General features: G+C 47.8%; 1 protein-coding gene across 1 annotated transcript in view; it reads right to left on the bottom strand.

Moving 5' to 3' along the window:
• Positions 1 to 25,627, bottom strand: part of LOC147706593 (uncharacterized) — a 108,620-nt gene extending 82,993 nt beyond the window's left edge. Inside the window, exon 1 of the mRNA XM_086933084.1 lies at positions 25,410 to 25,627. Coding sequence (XP_086789210.1) covers positions 25,410 to 25,479 — 70 coding nt within the window. The 5' untranslated portion in view covers positions 25,480 to 25,627. The remainder of the gene's footprint in view (positions 1 to 25,409) is intronic.
• Positions 25,628 to 26,688: the final 1,061 nt, after the last annotated feature.

The following is a 26,688-nucleotide window of genomic DNA, read 5'->3' as shown; positions in this document are numbered from 1 at the left end:
CTGGTTCCTGACGGGAGCTAGCGGCTTGAGAAGGGCACCAGCGCTCTGGAGTGGGTGATGTTGTGACCCGCAATAACCTCTGCCTCCCTGCGGGGAGCGATGTGCAAAAACGGCCGCTCTGCATGGAGGAGCGAGGATCTAAGATTCCAACACCATGACACCACAGCGCTGAAGTGCCCAATTTAATTGCTGTTTTGATGTTGGGGGAATGGAAATAACGATGAGTAAATATTAAAGAAATAACACCCAGGAGGCTTTTTCCAGGCTGATTCCTGCTTGTTTTCTTCGAAACTTTCTCATAGCAGTAAAAGCTACTTTCAGCAGCAGACATACCGGAATGAAAAACAAAAACGTTAATTGTGAAGGACCCGTAACTGCTGTGACCTAGGTGTATTGGTCAGTCTTACCTGAGTCTGAGTGTTGATTTCTTCAGATGCAAGATAGATATATAGCTGCACCTATTAGGGGTGTTACACTGAGTAATTGCTAAATTTGTGACAATGGTTTCTGAAAGCGTTAATGTACCCAGGTGACATTGTATTGATACCCCACAATACTCTCTCGGAGTGCATAGACATAACCTCCCCTCCCATTACTGCCATGAATTATTGCTCCTCAGAGGGTTAGCGCCTCCAGTCATCCCTCGTAGTTCCACCTGTTACTGTGGTCAGTCACCCTGCAGCCATCCAACGCCCTCCCGCGGTCCTCAATGCTCCTCTTTTGACTCAAGTCCATCGAGAGGCATGCTCTAACAGTCTACTATATTGCCTCATCCAGCCTCTCAAGTTCAGGCCTCTGCCTGCTGGTCACAGGCCCGTGAGGCCCAATTTACACACACACAGAAGAGGCCTCAGGTCCCCTCCACCCAGCAGGTGTTGTATTAATGCACCTACAGACCTTGCTCCGCAGACGTGCAGATTGCACCGAGGGTCTAGGTGCCTACCGTGGTGCAGGGAGCTGTGGCCTAACTCTAGTCTGGGAGCATCAGAGGCACTACTGCACATACTGCTTCAGGCTCGGATCTCCCCTCTCACAATCCTGGCTAAATGGGCGAAACACTTCAGCCCAGGGCAGTCTAGACCACATAATCCTAAAACATGTTAGATCCCAGTTGCACCCTCCCACAGACAGAAGATCACTGAGGAGGCCCTAGAGGGTAGGTCACTGGGTCTTACTGTGATTTTGCATCCCAGAAACGAACTGATTACTCATAGATGAAAGAAGCTTTTTTAGGAAGGTTTAATCTGACCACAGATTAACATTTAAAAAACACTTTGCAGCATTTCTCCACAGAGTAACCAGACATTATGGGAGGCCTGATTGGGCCTTGAATGAACTGCCACTTTTAAAGTACTGGAGTAAGTGTAACCTGTCTGAAGCAAACCTCTGATTTCTGCAGAGAACATCCTATGTATTTATTTTGTAGAGTTACATTGACATGTAATTGATGGAAAACTGCTTGGCGCTTGCAAATTTGCAGACAGCTGGCAGGCTGGTCACCATGAGGGTGCAGAGGAATACACCTCAATTAGAGAACATTTTCACACTGATTCTCTCATAGATGGAAAGGTTTAACATTGGTAAGTGTGACATTTTCATAATTTAACTGTAATAATGGGTGCCATTCACGCAGTCCGCCTCTGCTCAGTTTTCAGTAGCCTGCTGTTAGTGCACTTTAGTTCAGTGGATTTCTTAGAGTTTCTAGTTGCTCAAATGGGTGTAATTTCTGATATGTGTGTTTCCCTCCTCTTCATTGTATGATTTTGCTCACGAGAAAGTGTCACTCATAGTCGTTGAAATGTCATATTTACACTGAAATTATGAAAATGTCACACAGAGCAATCTACCACACACAGCACATTTGAACATATCATAATTCCATGACTCACGATTCAACTATAAATAATTTAACCCTACAACATTCCATACCATATCATTACAATCCTAAAAATAAAAAAACACATATTTCCACTTCACTCCATACCACATAATTCCACATCACAAAATACAATTCAACTACACATAATTCCACTTCAGACTATTTAATTACACTTCCCACAACATATTTACACTCAACTCCAAAACACATAATTACCCTCCACAAAATACATCTCTGCAACATGCCACACAATTACTATCCACATAATTACACTGCACACCATGCCACATTATTTCACTACACAGATACAATCCACACAACACAATTCCACAACTAGCAATTCCAATCCAAACCATATATGACTTGCATATATGCAAATGCATATATTGCGAAACCATATATTTCAAATGCTTGTTTACCTTCCAATGCGTCCCAGCAGATCCTGGAGCTGGAGCTGCAATCCTTATCCTGCCCCTGTCAGCTCTGTGCTGCCTCGTCCCTTCTCAGGGGAGCAGTGCCCTATGGGGGATGCTCTTTCTGGGGCCCCCACCTCCATCCTTTTTCCAGGTCTGGCTCTGACTGAAGAGAAACAATGTAACTTGTTACTTTGCTTCTCTTCAGTCCTGGGTCAGGGCGAGGAGCTCAGAGCAGGCTGCACACTGCAGCTGCTTTAGAGCAATCCTCTCTTGCACAGCTCTATACAGATGAGCTGAGGGGCCCTTTTCACAGGCTGAAGACGGGGGAAACAACCTTTACAACGCAACTTTTACAACGCACTACCATTACAACAAAACTTTTACAACGCAACATCCATTACATCGCATGCCATTACAAAGCACCATTACAACGCATGACACTACAACGCACACCACTACAACGCATGTCATTACAACGCATACCATTACAACGCATAATATTACAACGCATAGTACCCTTACACTATCCAAAACTTACCCTACTGTTGCACCCCCTGGAGTTAGAGTAGTAATTTTCACCCCTACGCTATCCAACACTTACCCTACTGTTGCACCCCCGTGGAGTTAGAATAGTAATTTTTACCCCTACGCTATCCAACACTTACCCTACTGTTGCACCTCCCTGGAGGTAGAATAGTAATTTTTACCCCTACACTATCCAAAACTTACCATACATACAATGTAATGTTATGCGTTGTAATGGTATGCGTTGTAAAGGTAGTATGCGTTGTAATGGAATGCGTTGTAAAGGTAGTTTTAAAAAATGTGTTGTAATGGCATGTGTTGTAATGGAATGCGTTGTAATGGATGTTGCGTTGTAAAAATGCGTTGTAAAGGTATGCGTTGTAAAAGTATGCGTTGTAACGTCATACATCCGAAGACTGGGGAGCTCCCGCACCGCGGGGGCTCTAGGGGTGTTTGTTACGCCCCTCGGCTCAAGTTCCAGCAACACAGGTGCAGCTGAGGAAAACTGCCAGGCATTGAGAAAAGTGCCTGCCATGCCACCTAGTGGCAGTTCCCCTGCACTGCTCCCATTACGTTCTGTCACGCAAAGAGAGACTGTACCTCTACCACAATGTTCCCAAGTAAAGGAGGACTCCAGAAGAGAATCAGCATCAACTGGATTTAGGCCTCCTTCATGGGAAGGGTCAATTATTCATTAAAAGAGCTCACAACAAGATCCAGAAATTAATGATTTAGTGGTCTTCTGGATTTTGAAGACAATCATTTTGCAAAATATTTACTAAATATTCTTACTATATGAACAATTAACATAATTTGATACCATTAATTCAAAGTGGCTTATGATCACATTGTTCAACTACACATATTTCCGCTATGACTCTTCTCACAAAAAAATATTAAACAAGAATACCACATTATGAGGGATATGTACAAGGAAATGGCGGAGAGCTGCATTAGCCTCATTGGCTTAACGACACGCTCCACCACTTCTGAAATGCCAGGCTGCAGCATATTTACAAGAATGTGGTGCAGCCTTGCGTTTTCCCCTGCAATTGCGCTAAGTTTAGCAACGTAGTGCCAATGCAGTCACCCTTGCACCAAAGTGAAAGGGTGTCTGCGTGCAGCGGAGGATTGTTTATGTGTAGGAAGGTGTCCCTTCCTGCACATAAACAATCCTAAAATGCCATTCTGTCACTTTCATGTGTGCTAACTTGGTTAAACAAGACCAGTTTAGCTAATGGGATCCTAACTAACTATCAAAGACCAGATAATGACATTTGGATCATCAAGTAATGTATAAGATCCACCTATAGAAATTGTTAATCCATAAGACTATGTGGGAAGGGAAATAGACAACATATTTTCTAGGACCAATCACAGTATAACCAGAAAAGAAAAGTCTTCTATAACAACATCTGTAAGGAGGTTTGCAAAACTATATTGAGGTACAGCAATTGGCTCATCAGTAAAAGCATTAGGAATTAAAATTACACCTTTGCTACTCTGAGCTTCCGTGGTATTCACTCTAAATAACATTGTCATGTAGAAACAATCTGCATGCTTGACATCAAGAGACTTTTAAAGCTTGGGGCATCTACTTGACGTAGCATGTTAAGATTGGAACTTAACATAAAACTCCTACACATAACTCAGACGGCTGCAAAAATGAATTACTTATGCGATTGTGTCATAGCAAAACCATCTTTAAAATATCTCTTATTCACAGAACTAAAAATATATTCATAATAAAATATGGAATTAAAGTCAACATCCACAGAAAAGGCAATTGAAAAATGTAAGCTACCATCAACAGAAATGCTGGCCAAAATGAGTTGTGACCTATTAAGAAAAACTACCTTCAAAGCAGCAGAGAAATTACCTTGCTTCCTTGATGAACCACAGACACAAGGATGTGTTGTATGAATCTTATTCATCAGTGTTAGATTTGGGGGTCTCTAGTTGGCAGAGGCAGGTACCTTTGACCAAATAGGGACCCTTGCGTCTAGTCAGGGTAAGGGGCTACACTACTAAAAAACTACCTGCTCACCCCCTTGGTAGTTTAGCACAAGCAGGCAGGCTTCTCTCAGAGACAGTGTGTAAAGCATTTGTGAACACATATGGTAATACAGTGACACCACCACAGAATGACACCACACAGGTGGTATTTATAAAAATAAGTCTTTTTATATAGACTTAACACAAGACCAAACAACAAAAATCCACAACACTGTACTAAAAAATAGACTTTAAAATGGTAGGAAATAGCTCAGTTCTCTGAAGTTGTAAATGCAACACTTTACTCTCAATGTACCTTGGATGCGTATCGCAGAACAAACAAAAGGGTTGCAGGGAAGGTACTGCAACGGTTCTTTACATTCAGGGGAGTGGATGTGTCGGTTCCTTACTGCTGCGCAGGGGAGTTGATGCTCGCTTCCTACTGTGTGGGGAGGTGAAGAGTCTGTTTCTTACTACTCTCTGGTACGATGTGACAGGATGGAGCCTTGATGCGATACTCATCTCCGGTGCGCTGCGACAAATTGGCGTCTTGGATACGATGCAACAACGTTGATGTGAATTGTGCACACCCGACGGCTGTGCGGCGACTCGATGATCTTCTGAGCCGCAACAGACCCTGCGACACGCTTCTCCGGTGATGCGACGGTGACCTCTGCGGCGGTGGCAAGCTTTTCCGGTGATGCGACGCACTTCGGTGATGCGATGGCGACAGCGCGCTTCCTTGGCGATGCGACGGCAACTGCTGCAGCGGTGACACGCTTCTCATCGTTGAGTCGCACTTCCAGTTCCCAGCAACAAGCAGTCTCTCAAAAGGCCCAGCACAACAGCAGGCATTGGTTGATGAAGTCTTGCATCCCTGAGACTTCAGGCAGGAGGCAAGCTCAAGTTCAAGCCCTTGAAGATCCTTCTTCAGGTTGATGAAAAGCACACTCTTCTCCTTTCTTTGGCAATGAAGTAACCATGGCATGCCAACCCCCAAACACATAGCACAGGGGTAGTCTGCTCCTTCAGCTTCCTGGTTCTTCTCCTCAGCAAAGGTTTGTCTTGATTCCCAGAAGTCATCTAAAGTTCTGGGGCCTGGGTCCCCCTTTTTATACACCACAATCCTTTGTCTCTGAATGCAGGGTGTGTCTGTACCTAGACCAAGCCAGTTCTGTTCAGTCCTGGATCATTTTGTTTACAGGACTCCTTCTTTCCTTTGACAGAGTGGGCCAGGGTCATCAGACACACCACAGGAGGTGGAGCCAGCATTGTGGAAGGCAGGCGCAGCCCTATTCAGGCCTAGGTGCAACTCCTCCCACCCATTTACATGCAGATAGGTCCGTTCAGCCCTGTGCTGACTCACCCTGTCTCCTGGAGCCCCCAGCCCCTGCCACAAAAAAAAACCTGACAAGGAATTCACAACCTTGCAGAGGTTGGCTTGGATAGTCAGGCAAGAAAATACCTACTTTCTAAAAGTGGTATTTTCAAACACTGAATGTTAAAACTAACTTCACTAAAAGATGTATTTTATCATTCTGAGTTGAGGCATAATAAACTCGAATTTCTACCTAATTCCCTGAGTCAGTTAGGATTATAAGATGTTATAATCAAACTGCCCATTCTGGCCTATGGAGAACAGGTAGCCTTGCAATAGTGAAAAATGCAAATGGCTGTAATTCACTATCAGGACATGCCACTCACATAAGGGCATGTCCTACCTTCTACCTACAATGCACCCTGCCCTTGGGCCTACCTTAGGGGTGACTAATATGAGGAAAAGGGAATTTTTAGTGTTTGGCAAGTGGGTGCACTTACCAAGTCAACATGGCAGTAACAGACTGTGCACAGGCTCTACAATGGCAGGCCTGAGACACACTTTACGGGCTGCTCTGGTGGGTGGCACAATCAGTGCTGCAAGCCCACCAGCAGCATTGGATTTACATGCCCTGGGCACACGCAGTGCACTGTACTAGGGTCTGACAAGTAAACCAATCAAGCCAATCATGGAGTCACTAATCCATAAATCAATTTTACATAGGGAGCACTTGCACTGTGGCACTGAACAGCAGTGGCACAGTGCCCAAAAGTATCTAAAACCAGCAAAAACATGAGGCAACAGCAAAAAATGGAAGGGAGACTCATGCCAATGGTGCCAGGTCTAACATCAAGAACACATTGAATCAAATCTACAAGGTGCATTAACAAAGAAAAACTTTAGATTCAGATTACTTTACATGCCAATATTTGAGTTTGAGAGAATGTGACATCTGAAACTGAAAGAGAAGAATGCTTGCCGTCTGTGTAGTTATAAAGTTGCAATGCTTAATCATGTTGTTTGTATTCGTCCAAAATTGTTACTATTAAGGAAACTTTATTTACATCTGACAGATGAGGGAGGCCATCAGACAACCAAATACAATTTTTAATTGACAAATTAATGACATTTTAGACTTTGCTTATCAAATGCTCAAAGATATGGTTAGACTAAGCTAACACTTTCAAAGGTATATAAAAATGAGGTTGTTTTTATAAATGTGTATGATTAAAGTGCTTATTGAGCTCTTTGTGATTAACACAATAAATGTATTTACTTCTGTTAGTGCCTAAAGCTCTTCAGAGGAGACCAAGGACCTGGTTTAGAGCTTATCATGCTAGCATTCAGGGTACCATGGGGTATGATCAAGTAAGCAGTGAACAATGCACAGTGAGCAGCAGGTACTGCCCGCTGTGCACTTACCGTGTGCACTGGCCTATGTGCAGTGCATGACACGCAGTGTGCAGTGCAAAGTAAATATTTTGCAATGAGCAATCAGTTGTGCTTGATAAGCTATTTATAGTGCACAACCAACAGTGTGCATTGCCAGGCTAGGGTGGGCAGTGAATAGTGAGTAACATGCAATAAACGGTGCACAAGGAGCAGTGTGCAGTGTGCAGTGTGGATGGGGTATTGAGCTCTGCAAAGTTCACACTGCAGCTTGCAGTGTGCTCGGCTGGCTGCACAAAGAGTAAGGTGCAATGAGCAGTGGGTACTGCCTGGTGCAAGTCATGTGGGAATACAGCGACCAGCAAGCAGTGTGTGCACTGAGCAGTGAGACATTTGTGCTGCATACGTCCATACAGTGAACAATATGTAGTGAATGTAGTGAGTGTGAAGCTGTGAGTCACGCATGTTGCACATTGATTAGTGAGCAGCGCACTGAAAGCACTGAGCAGTGACTGGCGCACACTAACCTGCAGAGTGCAGTGAGCAGTTAGTATTGTGCAGAGTCACTGTTAGTGCAAAAGATATGAATGCGTGTACTCTACTCCAGCCTTGGAGTAAGTCTAGCACCACACAAACCACTCTCAATTAACAAACTTTAATCATTTTCCTTTTTATTTCCCTTAGGGAGAAATCCACCACAGTGACGAAGTTCTCTATGTGTGAAAAGTTACCAGCACTAACTTTAAACTTGGAAATTAGACTCCACCCCCTGGCTTCCTAAAGTTTAAATATGTACATGGTGAATAGTCAAAAGCAGTACATGTAGGAGTAAATATGTATGTGTAAGTTTCACACATGTAAATGTACCTTTGTGGATAGACCCCCTTGTATTTAGTGCACCTGTACTATGCTTTGCTCATATACACTACTAGCAGCCCGTCCTGACGTTGTCCGGGTATGAAATAGAATGTGTGTAATGTGTGTATTTGGCAAGGGCAATTTATTTTAAAATCTTGCGGTAGATAACATTTTTCGTTTCATTAGAATAGGGATGGAGAAGGGCCAGCTGCAGCCCTGGTTGATGTTAGCAGGTGCGTGTAATTGGTGTAGTGATCCGCCGCCTGGGCCTGGCTACAGCCCTGGTTGATGTTAGCAGGCGCGTGTAATGTCGTTGAATGAGAGAGTTATCAGCCGCGGGTAAATCCCTTTAATGAGAGAGTTCAGTGACAGCGGGTAGGAGAGGCTGCAGTAATTGTCCCTACAGACACGCTCATTTGCGTGTTCCCCCGCTTGAGGCCCAGATGCAGGCCTGTTTGATGTTAGCAGGCACGGGTTCCCCCGCTTGAGGCCCAGCTGCAGCCCTGGTTGATGTTATCAGGTGCGTGTAATTAGTGTACTGATACGCCTCCTGAGCCCGGCTAGAGCCCTGGTTGATGGTAGCAGGCGCGTCTAATTTCGTTGAATGAGAGAGTTCAGTAACAGCGCGCAGGAGAGGCTGCAGTAATGTTACTTACTAGGCCTCCAGCTGAACGCATTTGTCATGCCCCCAGCACATGGCCACAGCAGACGATCTTCTGATTAATGTATGACCCACATGGCATGAAGGGCGGAACGTAGCGCACGCCCCCAGCATTTCTCACGCCCCCAGCGTGCCCCTTGATGCGGTGCAATTGCGTTCAGATGGCATGAAGGCCGGACACACGTCCCCAGCATTTTTCACGCCCTCAGCGTGCCCCTTGATGCTGGTCCGCTCTCGACAGACGGCCACCGGGAAGCAACGGAGGAGGGATTCCGAACCTCGGCGCACCGCCTTTCTAGAAAACGTACACGTTTTCGGATAGTTTCCTGACTGAGGGATCCCCTCCCGGTCAACACCTGAAACACATCGTTTTTCAGTGTTCTAACCCTGAAGTTATTAACACGCCCTAAAGATTTTCAAATGAGTGGAGATCACTCGTCTTGCTCATAAATCCACTGGATATCTTACCACCACCTATCAACAATTGTTGGATACAAATTAATCCCAGTGTCTCTCTCTCGAGTTTACCCACGTGAGACATCTCCACAATTCCAGACTATTCTCAACCCATACTCAGGAGTTGATTCATAAGCCCTGAAGAGTCGTGTTGACTCTACGGCACACGACGAAACACGTGTCGGCATATTGTGACATTTCTTACGTCTGGACTAAATAAATCTTCGCCCTGCTGGGACAAGAAACACACCAAAGAATCTGCTTCTATTGTACTGTTGAGATCTGTTTATTGTACTTATTTGTGTCACACTATCTTGTGGTTGCGAGAGCATCGCTGTATAATGATCAAATAGTCTCTGACTTCTTAGACAGTTAAGGGTGTTTTTCCGCCTGCTCTTAACGCACCACATAGCCACCCTTCCCGCACTACACACAGTAACGTTAAATTTGAGGCAGTGCGCCCCAGATATCTGAACTCCAAAAAACCCCTTAGCAGCTCGCTGTGCAGCAAGTAATTGGCGCTTGCATGTATGACTCACATGGCATGAAGGGCGGACAAACGCCCCCAGCATTTGTCACGCCCCCATTGTTTGTCACGCCGCAGCACACGCCCACAGCCCACGATGTGATGGCCGTACCACATGCCCCCAGCGTTAGTCACGCCCCCAGCCCACGCCCACAGCACAAGGCAGACACGCCCACAAGGGATTACTTTGCTGGCACTGTTCTTTTACCTTTTAAATGTATATGGTGCCCTACGGTACAATTGTATGTCTAGCACTGTATGATTGTGATGAAGACCACTGTTTCTTGAAAAGTTAATAAAAACAATTAAAAATAAAAATGTATATGGTGGCCGTCTGCATAGCCTATGTCCTTCTGCTGCAACTGCCCTTTTCAACGCTGTATTGGGTGTTGTGATTGGTGTTGTGGTTACTGAGATTACCCGCCTCAAAGGTTTGGGCTCTCTCTTTATAATATTAGTACGGACAGAAGGCCCCTTCTGAGGCCAGAGGAGAACTTTTAATAAACAAAAATAAACTCTTCCAAATGGTCAAAATTGTGGCCGCGGTTGTTTCACTCAGAAGGAAATCCACAAACAGGACAGAGGACTATGAGCAGCTCTCTAATCACCGCTGGATAAAAATGTGACTCTGAAAAGACACGTTTTTTAGGTCTCGTCTATGCAGCGCACATGAATACCTTTTCCGATCACTTTGGCTTTTCAGCCAAAAACGTGCAAGCGTTCCATTGCCATTCAACGAGTGCACGTGAGGTGATCTACTTGCAGGAGAGTGCGCCGCCAAATGGCAGCAATTATCGCTCCCGCAAGTGTAGCCCCCCGCCTCCCCCCTGCTGCCGCACCTCCTCCTGCTGCCGCGCCACCTTGTTCCTGGTTTTTCTCTTACTACCCCCTCCTTCCTCCGCTCGTCTCCTCTTAAAAGCCAGCTTTCAATCTTTTTTTCATACCACTCGCCAGACTAAGCTGTGGATTATTTTGTCCCACTGCTAGATAACGCTGCCTTTTTGAACCTACCACCTACTTCTGTCCCCTTGCAATAATTCCTGCAACTCATCCTCCTGCTGCTGGGAAGATAAATTGAGACTGGGGTCTGTTTATTTTATTTATTTATTTTATTAAGCAACTTGTATCGCGCAGACTAAACCCGAAGGTATCAAGGCGCCTATCAAAATCAATATACAGAAAATACAGAGTACCACTACGGGTATGCACGTGTGAAAAGATGAGTTTTAAGCGCGGATCTAAAAGTTTGCAGAGAGGGGCTAGATCTTACTTCCAGAGGGAGGGCATTCCACCACTTGGGTGCCAGAGAGGAAAAGGCCTTACCTCCCCATCTTGCTTTTCTGACACGGGGTACAGAGAGGAGGAGTTTGTGACTGGAGCGAAGATTCCTACTAGGGTTATGCCGAGAAAGAATGGATCCCATGCTTGTAGGGCTGGGTTTAGCAAGAGCTTTATACACCAGACACATGGATTTGAAAAGGATCCGGTATTCAACAGGGAGCCAGTGCAGTTGTTTTCGGGCTTCAGTGGCAGAGGCACGCTTTGGTAGGTCAAGAGCAAATCTCGCTGCCGCGTTCTGGACCACCTGCAAGCGCTGTAGGTGACTCTTGTTAAGCCCTGCATACAGCGCATTGCAGTAGTCCAGTCGCGAGCCCAGAAGAGCGACAGCAAGTTGCTTTCTTGCCTGGGGTGACAAGAAGTGTCTGATTTTCCTCAGTGTGTGGATAATCCCCCAGCAGGTCGAAACAGTCCTGTTGACCTGTTGGCACATACTGAGGTTGGGGTCGATCATAACTCCCAAGTTTTTTGCTGACAAAGTGGGCTCGGGGCATGCGCCCAGCGAGTTCGGCCACCACTCCGCCGACCAGATCGATTCCTTTCCTCCAAAAACCATCACCTCCGTCTTCTCCCCATTCAGCTTTAGTGAATTGTGGATCATCCACTGGCCAACTGCCTCCATACAAGATCTAAAATTGGCGGCAGTTGACGTAGCTGGCTGGGAGAGAGAGACTAGGATCTGGGTGTCGTCCGCGTAGGAAACTACCTCCATCCCAAAAGATCTAATAAGTCTGGCAAGGGGGGTCACGTAGATATTAAAAAGGGTAGGACTAAGCGCTGACCCTTGGGGGACCCCACATTGCACAGACAGGGATGGAGATAGAAATGAACCCAGCATTATCCTTTGTTCTCTATGATCGAGAAAAGAGGAGAGGAGTCCCAGAGCAGACCCGCGGACCCCAATTTCCCTCAGGCGAGATGTTAACACCACAGGGGAAAGGGTGTCGAAGGCCGCTGTGAGGTCCAGAAGGATCAGGAGGGAGGTCTGACCCTCATCAACTCTGGTGCGGATGGTATCCAGCACTATGGTGAGGGCAGACTCGGTGCTATGTTCCCTTCTGAACCCATGCTGGGAAAGATCCAAACAGCCCGAGCTCTCCACAAATGCAGCCAGATGTTTATTTAGATAGGCTTCGAGCATCTTTGCGGGAGCCGGGAGCAGTGAGATGGGGCGAAAGTTCTTTAACACCCCGGGGTCCAGAGAAGGCTTTTTAAGCAAAGGTTTTACAACAGCATTTTTCCACTGTTGGGGAAAGATGCCTTCCTTCATCGCTCTGTTCATGATGTCAACCAGAGGAGGAAGGAGAGATTCTCTGCACTGCTTGAGGATCTTTAGCGGGCAGACATCCAGCGGAGAGCCAGATTTGGTTTTATCAAGCAGGATTTCAAGATCCTGACAGGAAAGAGGAGGAAAGGAAATCAATTCCTGATGTTGAGAGGCTTCCGCGACACTGGGCTCAGGAAGAGCAGGCAGCAGGGGGACGGCGGTCAGGGGTTTTTGGACCTCCAAAGCAGCATAGATGTCAGCGATCTTTGATTGAAAAAAGGCAGCTATCTTGTTGCACAGGTCCTGGGAGGCAACCACAGGATCCGGTGTCTGAAGGGTCGTAAGGGAATCGACAATCCTGAAAAGTTCTCTAGGAGATGACAAAGAGGAGGTGAGTGCCGTAAAGTATTCCTGCTTGGTCTTAGTAACTTCTAGTTTGTAGTTTTTAAGCAGGACCCTATGGGCTTCTCTGTCCTTAGAGGCCCAGCTAGAGTGCCATAAGCGCTCCTGCCTTCTTACTTCCTGTCTCCGAAGCCGGAGCTGTTCGGAGAACCAGGGAGCGGAAGGTCTTTTCCTCGCAGAATAGCAAGCCCTTGCGGGAGCAAGCTCCTCCATGGCCTCAGCAATGGTATTTTCAAATAAAGAGACCGCAGTGGAGGTATCTGCCTCCCGAGGAATTGACAAACTGGTTGTCCATGGAAGGAAGGAGTCTTCCCTGATCTTTTTGAGGTTCCTTCGCACTTCCGTGGTGCTCGAGGCCCTTCTAATATAGCCCCGTGTGGGATACAACATGTTGAAGGGAACGGCCAAATGGTCCGACCAGGAGAGATGGAAGGGGCTGGCAACTGTCAGCCTAGGGTCGTTGGAGAAAATACCATCGAGCGTGTGCCCCGCTCGGTGGGTGGGACCGTTCACCAGCTGGGTGAGTCCGCAAGCTGACATTATTTCTACCAGGGAGATCGTGTCGTGAGCCTCCAGTAGCTCGAGATGAAAATTGAAATCACCTAGAATGGTCAGATTTTGTCGGCCAAAATAGGGTTCCAGAACCTGCATCAGTTTCAACCCAAATCCTGCTCTTGGGCCAGGAGGGCGGTATACCAAGATTCCATTGAATGCTGGGTTAGCAGAATCAGAGAGGGAAAAGTATAAGACCTGGAATGTGTCCTTAGGGTCAGAGAGGGGTATAGTGTGGCAGTGAAATTTGTCCTGATATAAAATGGCCAGACCACCGCCAACACGGCCTGATCTGTCCAATCGAGTAAGGCAGTAGCCCTCAGGGACCGCTTCAACCAGATCAGGACCGGAGGAGTCTTTAGCCCAGGTCTCCGTAATAAAGACCCAAGAAGGTGTTTTATCTAAGACCAGTTCCTTGAAAACAATATTATTTTTAATAAGCGAGCGAGCGTTGAGAAGAAGACAGGACTCGCTGGGGTTTGGTGGTGATAAGGAGCAGAGTTCCGGAGGAGCAGAGGCAAGAGTGAGCAAAGGCTCATCCGCCTCAGTCGAGAAACACACACAGCTGGGACATGTCAAATAATCCTCAGGTCTGTAGCGATGAGAGCAAGGGGCAGGAGCGGGCTTCAGCCGCAGCATCTCCCTAAAAGAGTAATTCAGGACAGGGGCGCCTACCTTGTAAAGGCCAGTAGTCCAGCCGTCCAGGCCGTCCGTAGCGCGGACGGGCGCAGACGGGCTGGACTCTGGCGTGACTCCGGCGTCACTATGGCGTCCACGCTGCGCGTACACGCTGCACGCCATATCTTGCTGTCTATGTAGGATTCTAATCAGCCCACGTGTGAGCTTCAGCCAATGGCTGAGTAGCGTTAGTCACCCACCCGAGATGGCGTCCCAGATCAACAGAGCGCGGGGACCGGGCCGCCCGAATGGCGGTGAATGCAGACCAGTTTAGAGTGCAGCAGTGCGATCCGTGAGTAAGGGCACAGGTAGGGGCCTCGTAAATTCTAAACAATATTCTAGCTAATAAAACCAGGGGATAACGAGCGCCGAGCAAAAGTAAAATAAACGGGAATTTTAGAAGTGGATTACGAGTAGATAACAGGGTTCCAGCACCTAGCGCTATGTGCAGGACGGAGTTCAAGCAAGAATGAGGAACTCTCCTACCTAGGTTAAATACTGTCAGCAATTACAACTTCTAATCAGCCCACGTGTGAGCTTCAGCCAATGGCTGAGTAGCGTTAGTCACCCACCCGAGATGGCGTCCCAGATCAACAGAGCGCGGGGACCGGGCCGCCCGAATGGCGGTGAATGCAGACCAGTTTAGAGTGCAGCAGTGCGATCCGTGAGTAAGGGCACAGGTAGGGGCCTCGTAAATTCTAAACAATATTCTAGCTAATAAAACCAGGGGATAACGAGCGCCGAGCAAAAGTAAAATAAACGGGAATTTTAAAAGTGGATTACGAGTAGATAACAGGGTTCCAGCGCCTAGCGCTATGTGCAAGACGGAGTTCAAGCAAGAATGAGGAACTCTCCTACCTAGGTTAAATACTGTCAGCAATTACAACTTCTAATCAGCCCACGTGTGAGCTTCAGCCAATGGCTGAGTAGCGTTAGTCACCCACCCGAGATGGCGTCCCAGATCAACAGAGCGCGGGGACCGGGCCGCCCGAATGGCGGTGAATGCAGACCAGTTTAGAGTGCAGCAGTGCGATCCGTGAGTAAGGGCACAGGTAGGGGCCTCGTAAATTCTAAACAATATTCTAGCTAATAAAACCAGGGGATAACGAGCGCCGAGCAAAAGTAAAATAAACGGGAATTTTAAAAGTGGATTACGAGTAGATAACAGGGTTCCAGCGCCTAGCGCTATGTGCAGGACGGAGTTCAAGCAAGAATGAGGAACTCTCCTACCTAGGTTAAATACTGTCAGCAATTACAACTTCTAATCAGCCCACGTGTGAGCTTCAGCCAATGGCTGAGTAGCGTTAGTCACCCACCCGAGATGGCGTCCCAGATCAACAGAGCGCGGGGACCGGGCCGCCCGAATGGCGGTGAATGCAGACCAGTTTAGAGTGCAGCAGTGCGATCCGTGAGTAAGGGCACAGGTAGGGGCCTCGTAAATTCTAAACAATATTCTAGCTAATAAAACCAGGGGATAACGAGCGCCGAGCAAAAGTAAAATAAACGGGAATTTTAAAAGTGGATTACGAGTAGATAACAGGGTTCCAGCGCCTAGCGCTATGTGCAGGACGGAGTTCAAGCAAGAATGAGGAACTCTCCTACCTAGGTTAAATACTGTCAGCAATTACAACTTCTAATCAGCCCACGTGTGAGCTTCAGCCAATGGCTGAGTAGCGTTAGTCACCCACCCGAGATGGCGTCCCAGATCAACAGAGCGCGGGGACCGGGCCGCCCGAATGGCGGTGAATGCAGACCAGTTTAGAGTGCAGCAGTGCGATCCGTGAGTAAGGGCACAGGTAGGGGCCTCGTAAATTCTAAACAATATTCTAGCTAATAAAACCAGGGGATAACGAGCGCCGAGCAAAAGTAAAATAAACGGGAATTTTAAAAGTGGATTACGAGTAGATAACAGGGTTCCAGCGCCTAGCGCTATGTGCAGGACGGAGTTCAAGGGTCTGTAAAACAAGGGAGGAGAAAATACCGGGCACAAACAGACCAAGGTCTTCATATTCACAGCATAAACACAAGGAGGGCAAACTGTAAATAAAACGGCATAAGCAACTGCATCTGGGCGACCAGGTTGTGCCACTGATCTGTGTTATCAGTCGTACTCCTATTTCTCGGTTCAGTTTTGAAGATGCGCGTGGGGACAGAAGCGCTACAGCCAAGTGTTGCAGAGCAGCAAAACGACTCCCACGTCATGTACCAATCCACTCAGGTGCACAGGCTGGCAGTGTAGGCTGCAATCCCAGTAGGGTTGGTGAAAACCACAAAAGTACCAGCCAACCCTGGAACACGCTGGCTGTACTGAGTATGTGAGGGGTGGAAAGGCACCACACGAAACAAAACTATGAGAGGACCACATGATAGGGTGACCAACCGTCCGTAAATTTCATGGACAGTCCGTAATTTCGGCCGTCCGTCCGTTGTCTGTGAAGGATTCTTTAACGGACGGCATTTGTCCGTAATTTTAACTGGTCGCACCACCCTAAAGCCGGCATAGCTTCCACCCACCACCCTTCTTGACTCCGATGCTGTTGAGGTCGGGTGCAACAGACTCCGATGCAGTACCAAAGCTCAGATACCCAGCAGCATTGGAGAGGCACAGCGGGGTGGCAACCCTCACACCTTCAGCCCTTGATGAACTGTTAAGAGGTACTTGAAGGTGACTGAGAGGGAGGGGCTGCAGCTTCAGGAGCAGGGGCATCTATTCACATGCAAACAGCCCTGAATGCGCCATGTCTCTGCAATTTAGAGGGGCTTCACACATTGCCTTTCTGCCCAGGGCCCCAAACATCCTAGCACCGGCCCTGATTACACCGAGGCAGCATGTGGGTCTCTTCACAGAGCTTAATTACTGTCACTAAATTGTAAACAAAACTCGGTTCTTCAAACATGCAGTCTATAATGTAATAAAATAAAGAAATGGCACAATCACACCCACACCGGTTAATAACGTATGGAGGACAATCAGTTAAATCAGTTCTCTTGGAGTATCTCCTTTAAGTACTGTACATCACAGTGAGAGATGGCAAAACTATCATTTTTGAAAGAGAGCCTGTCTTCTCGTTGTCTTGTCCAGGAGGGGGTGAGGAGCCCTACCCCACCCTGGAAGAAACCAAGATGCTACTAGAATACTGCATGCCCACCCCTGTGCCCTCCCTGGTGGATCCTGTTCCCTCTCCTGTGATGGCTCCTCCCCCCAGTGATGGCTCCTGTCCTTCCATGTGGTGGCGCCTGCCCCCCCAACCTGTGATGGCTTCTGTCCCCTCGTGTGGTGGATCCTGTCTCTGCCTGGGTGGCTTCTGTCCCAGTCCTGCAATGGCTCCTGCAGTGAGGGTGAAGTTCTTGATGGGCCTCTTCTCAAAAAGGCTCAGCTCAAAATTAATATGGAAAGGTGGGCGAGTGAGTAAGTGAAGGGATGGCTGGATGGCTGAATGAACTAGTGAAAGGGTGAATGGATGAATGAAAGATTGAATAGATGGATAATGAGAGAGGATGGATGGATTGATGATTGAGTGGAAGGATGGAAGAGAGAAAAGGTAAATAGCTGGATGTATGGGTGGAAGGGGAGCTGGATGGGTAAACGGGTGGATGGATGAGTGAAAGGATGGATGAGTGAAAAGGTGGTTGGTGAGCGAGTGGGTAGATGGATAAGTGAAATGATGGATGGATTGATGAATTGATAAGTACAAGGGTGAATGGATGGACGGATGAGTGAAAGGGTGGATGTAAGGATGGATGAGTGAGTAAAAGGGAGGGTAGATGGACAAAAGGATGAATAGATGAGTGAAGGAGTGAAAGAATAAATGGATGAGAGAAAGGATGGATGAGTGATAGGGTCAATGGATGGATTCATGAGTGGATGAGTAGATGGATGGGTGGATGGATGGAAGGAAGGACTGCTAAGTGAAAGGGTCGATGGAGAGAGAAATGGAGGATGGATGGATGACTGTGAGGGTGGATGGGTGGAAGGATGAGTGACTGAGTGGATGGATGAGTAAGTGAAAGGATGGCTGGATGGGAGAAAGGGTAAATGGCTGGATGGATGAGTGAATGGATGGATAGGTAGAAGAGTGGATGGATGAGTGTACAGATGGATAGGGTGAAAGGGTGGATGAAGGGATGGATGAGTGAAATGATAGACGGAAGGGTACATGATGGATAGGTTTGCAAATGGTTGAATATGTTTGGATATGGCTGGGCTTACTTATATACTATTGCGCGACCTCTGATGTGTCTGTAAAACATATCCAATTTTCCTGAACTTTTGTCCTGTATTTTGACCTCCTGCCTGAATTTGTGTCCTGAATTGTGACCCTTTTTCCAGAATTTTTACACTCACCGTCCTGAATTTGCACCTATGCCAGTTGGTCACCCTACCACATGAGTGAGCATTGTGAGCGAGGACTGCACAACCTGTATTTGTAATCGGCTCCATCGTTTCACAACGTTACATGTATAAGAGAGAACATCCCGCTTCAACGTTTACACAGAGTGCAGCCAGTTTATGGAGAAAATCATCCCGAACCACGAAGAACACTTTTTCCAAAATTATCTGTGTACCATACTGCCCCCTTCAGTGTGCCTATAAAGTATGCAGACAATCAAAGGAACGTTTCATTACCCCCAAGAAGGTATCTGTTTATTTTTATTTTATTTGCAAAGTTTTATATAGCGCTGGTTAGACCCGGAGGTATCAGAGCGCTTTACATGAGGATCAGCGAGTTACAGGATACATAGTTATATCAGTTGAATCAGTGAGTTACAGGTTACATATTTACAACCGTTTGAATCAAAGAATCACAGAGGGAGGGGGAGTGGGAGTGAAGGAGACACGAACGGGAAGAAGAGGAAAAACAATGTCAGATGACCGGCTGGGTAGGTGACGCCAAGGGACCAGACTCCTCTATACCTGCATAGGACAGCTCCACCGTGCACCAGCCGAGGGGCCAGACTCCTCTATAGCTGCATAGGACAGCTCCACCGTGCACCGGCCGAGGGGCCGGACTCCTCTATAGCTGCATAGGACAGCTCCACCGTGCACCGGCTGTGGGACCGGACTCCTCTATAGCTACATAGGACAGCTCCACCGGGCACCGGCCGAGGGGCCAGACTCCTCTATAGCTACATAGGACAGCTCCACCGGGCACCGGCCGAGGGGCCGGACTCCTCTATAGCTGCATAGGACAGCTCCACCGGGCACCGGCCGAGGGGCCAGACTCCTCTATAGCTGCATGGGACAGCTCCACCGGGCACCGGCGAGGGGCCAGACTCCTCTATAGCTGCATAGGACAGCTCCACTGTGCACCGGCTGAGGCGCCAAACTCCTCTAAAGCTACATAGGACAGCTCCACCGGGCACCGGCCGAGGGGCCAGACTCCTCTATAGCTGCATGGGACAGCTCCACCGGGCACCGGCCGAGGGGCCAGACTCCTCTATAGCTGCATAGGACAGCTCCACTGTGCACCGGCTGAGGCGCCAAACTCCTCTATAGCTACATAGGACAGCTCCACCGGGCACCGGCCGAGGGGCCAGACTCCTCTATAGCTACATAGGACACCTCCACCGGGCACCGGCCGAGGGGCCGAACTCCTCTATAGCTGCATAGGACAGCTCCACCGGGCACCGGCCGAGGGGCCAGACTCCTCTATAGCTGCATGGGACAGCTCCACCGGGCACCAGCCGAGGGGCCAGACTCCTCTATAGCTGCATAGGACAGCTCCACTGTGCACCGGCTGAGGGGTTAGACTCCTCTATAGTTGCATAGGACAGCCCCACCGTGCACCGGCCGAGGGGCCAGACTCCTCTATAGCTGTATAGGACAGCTCCACCGGGCACCGGCCGAGGGGCCAGACTCCTCTATAGCTGCATAGGACAGCTCCACTGTGCACCGGCTGAGGGGTTAGACTCCTCTATAGCTGCATAGGACAGCCCCACCGTGCACCGGCCGAGGGGCCAGACTCCTCTATAGCTGTATAGGACAGCTCCACCGGGCACCGGCCGAGGGGCCAGACTCCTCTATAGCTGCATAGGACAGCTCCACCGTGCACTGGCCGAGGGGCCAGACTCCTCTATAGCTGCATAGGACAGCTCCACCGTGCACCGGCCGAGGGGCCAGACTCCTCTATAGCTACATAGGACACCTCCACCGGGCACCGGCCGAGGGGCCGGACTCCTCTATAGCTGCATAGGACAGCTCCACCGGGCACCGGCCGAGGGGCCAGACTCCTCTATAGCTGCATAGGACAGCTCCACCGTGCACCGGCCGAGGGGCCAGACTCCTCTATAGCTGTATAGGACAGCTCCACCGGGCACCGGCCGAGGGGCCAGACTCTTCTATAGCTGTATAGGACAGCTCCACCGTGCACCGGCCGAGGGGCCAGACTCCTCTATAGCTGCATAGGACAGCTTCACCGTGCACTGGCCGAGGGGCCAGACTCCTCTATAGCTGCATAGGACAGCTCCACCGTGCACCGGCCGAGGGGCCAGACTCCTCGATAGCTGCATAGGACAGCTCCACTGTGCACCGGCCGAGGGGCCAGACTCCTCTATAGCTGCATAGGACAGCTCCACCGGGCACCGGCCGAGGGGTCAAGCTCCTCTATAGCTGCATAGGACAGCTCCACTGTGCACCGGCCGAGGGGCCAGACTCCTCTATAGCTACATAGGACACCTCCACCGGGCACCGGCCGAGGGGCCGGACTCCTCTATAGCTGCATAGGACAGCTCCACCGGGCACCGGCCGAGGGGCCAGACTCCTCTATAGCTGCATAGGACAGCTCCACTGTGCACCGGCTGAGGGGCCAGACTCCTCTATAGATGCATAGGACAGCTCCACCGTGCACCGGCCGAGAGGCCAGACTCCTCTATAGCTGTATAGGACAGCTCCACCGGGCACCGGCCGAGGGGCCAGACTCTTCTATAGCTGTAAAGGGCAGCTCCACTGTGCACCGGCCGAGGGGCCAGACTCCTCTATAGCTGTATAAGACAGCTCCACCGTGCACCGGCCGAGGGGCCAAACTCCTCTATAGCTGCATAGGACAGCTCCACCGTGCACTGGCCGAGGGGCCAGACTCCTTTATAGCTGCATAGGACAGCTCCACTGTGCACCGGCTGAGGGGCCAGACTCCTCTATAGCTACATAGGACACCTCCACCGGGCACCTGCCGAGGGGCCGGACTACTCTATAGCTGCATAGGACAGCTCCACCGGGCACCGGCCGAGGGGCCAGACTCCTCTATAGCTGCATGGGACAGCTCCACCGTGCACCGGTCGAGGGGCCAGACTCCTCTATAGCTGTATAGGACAGCTCCACTGTGCACCGGCCGAGGGGCCAGACTCCTCTATAGCTGCATAGGACAGCTCCACCGGGCATCGGCCAAGGTTGCTCGGTGGAACCTGGAACCAGTTAAATAAACCAGCAACGCACATTATTTATTACTATTTTTTTCGATGTATAGGACTGGACAACAAACAGAGCCAAGCCTTACAACCACGTTTTGATCTACAGAACTGGACCACAGGCAGTGTCCCTGTGTTTGCTGCACTGCAGTGGCATTTACAGCACGATTTATTTACCGAGGACTGTCTGAAGTGTTTAGAGGACAGATAGAACTTTACCAAGTGGGGCTCTTTGATATTAAAGGCTTTATCACACATACTGGGTTAAAACTGTCCTGCTGTTTATCGCATAGTTCCCATACAATGTGTAAGCAGTCGGACATTCAAATTTGTTATGCCATCTTTTTTGCAAACTGAACAACAACCTCTTGCCCATTGTCAACATTTTTATGCAGGACGTCGTGAAATGCAGGTCGTTAGGAGGTTACACTAACTGTCATGCCTAATTTTTCACAATGTCCAGCACTCTTTAACCATATAAGAACGATCTGTTTCTGTACAGTGTGATAGCAAAAAACTTTTCTTTTTGATGCACAATATAGAATCACAATATTTCATTTAGTCAATCCTGGTAAATTATGAGTCTTCAGTGGATGAATAATAAGTTCTTTATTTGATTCAAAAAGCATGGATTCTGTCTTCATAAAAACAATGTTGTAGCCGGTGCCTACGCGTTTCGTCTAAAAGGACTTCTTCAGGGCAGGTAAGTCAATTTCTGGATAGAGTAAGGCTTATCTGTTTCTTCTTCATGAAGGATTATTTGTGGTTCACTTCCTTAGTATATTTTCACAACCTTTGTACCGAATATCTTGTGATTTGTCAAATAGCGTCTTTCTACTGGGGGTCACGTGTCTGTGATATATATCTCACAATGTCTTGGACACTGGTCTCTGATGTGATCTTGCAAGCCGCTGTGGTTACAACGCCACAAAGCCAGTGATTTGTGAACACACAACATGTTGGATCTATAAGAATCCGGCACATCAGAGACCAGTGTCCAAGACATTGTGAGATATATATCACAGACACGTGACCCCCAGTAGAAAGATGCTATTTGACAAATCACAAGATATTCGGTACAAAGGTTGTGAAAATATACTAAGGAAGTGAACCACAAATAATCCTTCATGAAGAAGAAACAGATAAGCCCTACTCTATCCAGAAATTGACTTGCCTGCCCTGAAGAAGTCCTTTTGGACGAAACGCGTAGGCACCGGCTACAACATTGTTTTTATGAAGACAGAATCCATGCTTTTTGAATCAAATAAAGAACTTATTATTCATCCACTGAAGACTCATAATTCACCAGGATTGACTAAATGAAATATTGTGATTCTATATTGTGCATGAAAAAGAAAAGTTTTTTGCTATCACACTGTACAGAAACAGATCGTTCTTATATCGTTAAAGAGTGCTGGACATTGTGAAAAATTATGTTTGTTTGAGACTTTTTAGTCTTAGGGAGATTTAGGGATTTTGAATCTCCTGTCCTTAGCACCTAAAATTTGCAGATACAATTGTGATACTAGTGGATAGGTGCAATATCGTATAGCTTCAAATCCCTGTGCTCGGTGTGTATAACACTAACTGTCATGGCTGTGATCACGCATGCTGACCTACAACGGCAGGCAATGTCCATGCAAGAAGAAAAGTCTTAGACAGCCCTAGCACTCTTGTCTCTAACAATTATGCAAGCAGTCATGCAAAGACACTCCAAGCAGGAGCAATGTGCAGTCTAATGTTTGGTCATGCTGGTAGTTCCAGTAATTACTCAAGCTGTCTGAAAGGTGTATGCGATCATGCCAGCTGTCATGCAAGAGTCATGACTTGGCTGTTCGGGCTGAACTGCTCCCACTGGAGTCTCACGACTGATTTGCATACGGCTGGGTCCAAACTGACGTGACAAGTTGTGAAAAATAATGGACCGGGATGAGGCCTGAGTGACCAGTGGCTGAGATTAATCCAAGCTTTCCATCCATCAATTTTTTAAAAAAAATCTTTTTGTATTGAAGAATGGCAGCAAAACAAATAAAACACGCATTGGCATAGCCAATAGGTCTCGCCTTTGGGACCCTACGAGTGTTTACCCATGCAGCACAATACCCTTGGTGCAAAAACATCAACTGTTGCATGGCTAAACACTTATAAGGTCCCAAAGGCGAGACCTATTGGCTATGCCAATGCTTGTATTTATTTACAGTCTAAACCCAGCAGCCGATCTATGTCACTGAAATTCAAATTCATTTGAAATTTTGTGCTACATTTATCAACTTCCGTCTACTGCCTGAGCTGTCCGGTCTTTCATTTTCGGAACATTCTGATTTGCAAATCATTGACCCTGAACTAGGTGAGAAAAAATGTTTGAAATCTGAAGTTTGAAAAGTTATGACAGCTTTGATATTTATGTTTTTCTGAATAAAGTCCTCATTATGAGTTCCTCTGCAAATTGTAACTCATACACAATTGAATATTTGTGCAAGGAGCCCTATTAGAAAGTGTTGAAATATATATTGTGCTTGGTAAATACCAGGTCTGATAAGGAATGTATCCCTGATTAAATTTCAGCAGGCCAAACAGGTGAACCTGCTATTAATAATGACCTCTTTGATAGTGGGCAGTAGCCTAGGCCTGTCCATGACTGGGCTGGGACTTGGTGCAGGTGTGCGGATGGCACTTTCTTAGAATAAAGGCACTTTCAGGTTCTTCAGAACAAATATAGACAGAGGACCCCTCAATCCTGTTCACAGAGATGAGCTGCAAGCTTTTAGAGCACGTTCCCATGACTTCAGTGTCTCCAACATAGAATGAACATGAGAAAAGCAGAAGACACTTTATAAAAATCCGTTGCTCTTTGTCAACATTAGAAACATTCCCACTCACGCTGATAAAACACTTCTGAAAGCTTGGTGAATGGAACTTGTCTGGGACTGTTCTCATCTCAGGAAGACACCTGTATGATTTTGTTAATGTATCCTTTTCCTTCATAATTGGGATTTCTCACTGCAGGGTGTAAGACAGGAGGGGACTGGACTTTGGGCCAACCTGGTAAACAGTATCAAACAAGCCTCTGATGCTGCATTGTACACAGGCAGCAGCGTAGGCTCCATTGGTGCAGCAGGTGCAGTGGCACCGGTGCAGAGAGTCCTGCGAGGCCCCCTGAGTACTGAATATTGCTGCACTTCACAGTCCAAACAGAGGCCTGGGGACAGAAACAAACACCTGGCAAACGCTATCAACAAGCCCCTAATACTCCACAGTACCCGTCGAAGGATGGGATGTGAGCCTGGCGGGCATGGCTAGGAATCTTTGAGAGGTAGTTTCTGCTGCCCCGGTCATCCTTCGACCTGTATGAGGGACACTACAATGGCACAGGTGAGGCAGCCCCTGTGGGCCACCACCCTGTAGGACTCCTTTGCTGCAGTGAACCCCCAGAGTCCTATTAAACATCTGCAGGGAGATTTATTTACAGGTGCAGGCAGGCAGTGCACCCCACACCCACTCCCACCCCAAAAGACTCCCCCGAAGATGGAGGTCAGCTCTCACCCTGCTGCAGTGACCAGCACCACAGGGGAACATGTATGTTTCAATGCATGTATTTGTTATTTCTGAGCGCGAGCCAAGCCAAAGGTAGCGGAGAGAGGGGAGAGCTGGTCCCAGGGAGGAGAGGACAGGAGGTTTCACCGTGAGCTGTGTGTGCAGCAACTACAGGCACCGGTCATGGTGTCTCACCCGTCACTTGCCTTACCTGTGTGGATACAGCCCCAGCAACCATGAACACGTCCACCCGGCCTCCAGCTCTTCAGGGAATTCACCATTTTACTTCAAATACTAGTTGGAAGAAGAGCTCGGTGTCCTCACTCCCCTGTCTGCAGAGACAGCACTCCTGGGATTTTCACAATCCAATCCTTTTACGGTCCTGTGTGCAGTGAGAGTGTCTCTCTCACCCTGTGTACTCTCCTGTCTGCAGAGACAGTGAGAGCGCCTGCTCTTGCCCTGTCCTCCAGCCCTCTGCTACAGGGATGTCTCCTCCCCTCTCAGCAGCTTTCAAAACTCGGGGTCTGTGGTTAGAGTTGGTCACTCTTCTAAGAAAAACCTCTGCGTGGGTTTATTTCTCCATCAAAGTCAGTTCCTCTTCTCTGGCACGAACAAGTCACCAGGATTTTGGTTATGTTTTTAACTTTGCAGGCATGCTACATCAGACAGGACATGGAGACACAAAAGCCCAGATCCAGAAAGATTTTGCATCAAGTTTGCATCACTTATCTAACACAGACCTGAAGCAAATTCCAGGTTGGTCAAATGGTGATTTGTGTTGGTTTGTACCCAAAAGTAATGGTACCCAATGTTCTGCCTTGTGTTACTCTGCTTTAAGTTTAAGGAAGCTTTCCACGAATGGTCCATGGTCATTCCTTTGCTTCCCCCATGGATTTTGACGCAAGCTCATATCTGCAAAGATATGTAGACATGTATTTGGCCAAAATGAGTGTGGGCGTGGCCAACATGTACACGAAGATGGAATCATCCACTTGGAGCTCCAGTCGTTGCAATCTATCTCTTAAGTCTCAACACATATTGGGGAGAGTCCGCACTGACGGTGAGCTACTGTGGCGGACCGTGGGGCCCCACCAGAAGCGCTCTGTAGCTTATTAAAGCAGAGTGGGCGACTCGGAGCTACAATAGGTGTGGCCTCGGGAACCGACCTAGGCTCCCCAAGCGACTTTGCTGATCTCCTGCCATGATTTTGCATACAGGATTTGATCAAAATCTTCAAGCTGGTGCAACAAGGAGAAATATCTTTATTTCTGCAGCACACATACAAATACGTTTGTATACATGTTATAACTTTTTCTATAATTATAACTTTGCACAATATTTTAACAATAACAAAACAATATTTAGGGACAATAAGTAAGGTATATAGGGGTATTGGGTGGGGAAGTGTATTAATATTCTGGTATTTATGTTATTACTTGAGTATTAAGGCTTAAACATTATTTTATAGGTTAGTTAATACTATATTTACT

The sequence above is a fragment of the Lissotriton vulgaris genome, chromosome 7 (assembly GCF_964263255.1).
Source record: "Lissotriton vulgaris chromosome 7, aLisVul1.2, whole genome shotgun sequence".
NCBI classification, from domain to species: Eukaryota; Metazoa; Chordata; class Amphibia; order Caudata; family Salamandridae; genus Lissotriton; species Lissotriton vulgaris.
The sequence above is the reverse complement of the archived record's forward strand: the minus strand, read 5'-3'. Positions and strand labels throughout refer to the sequence as shown.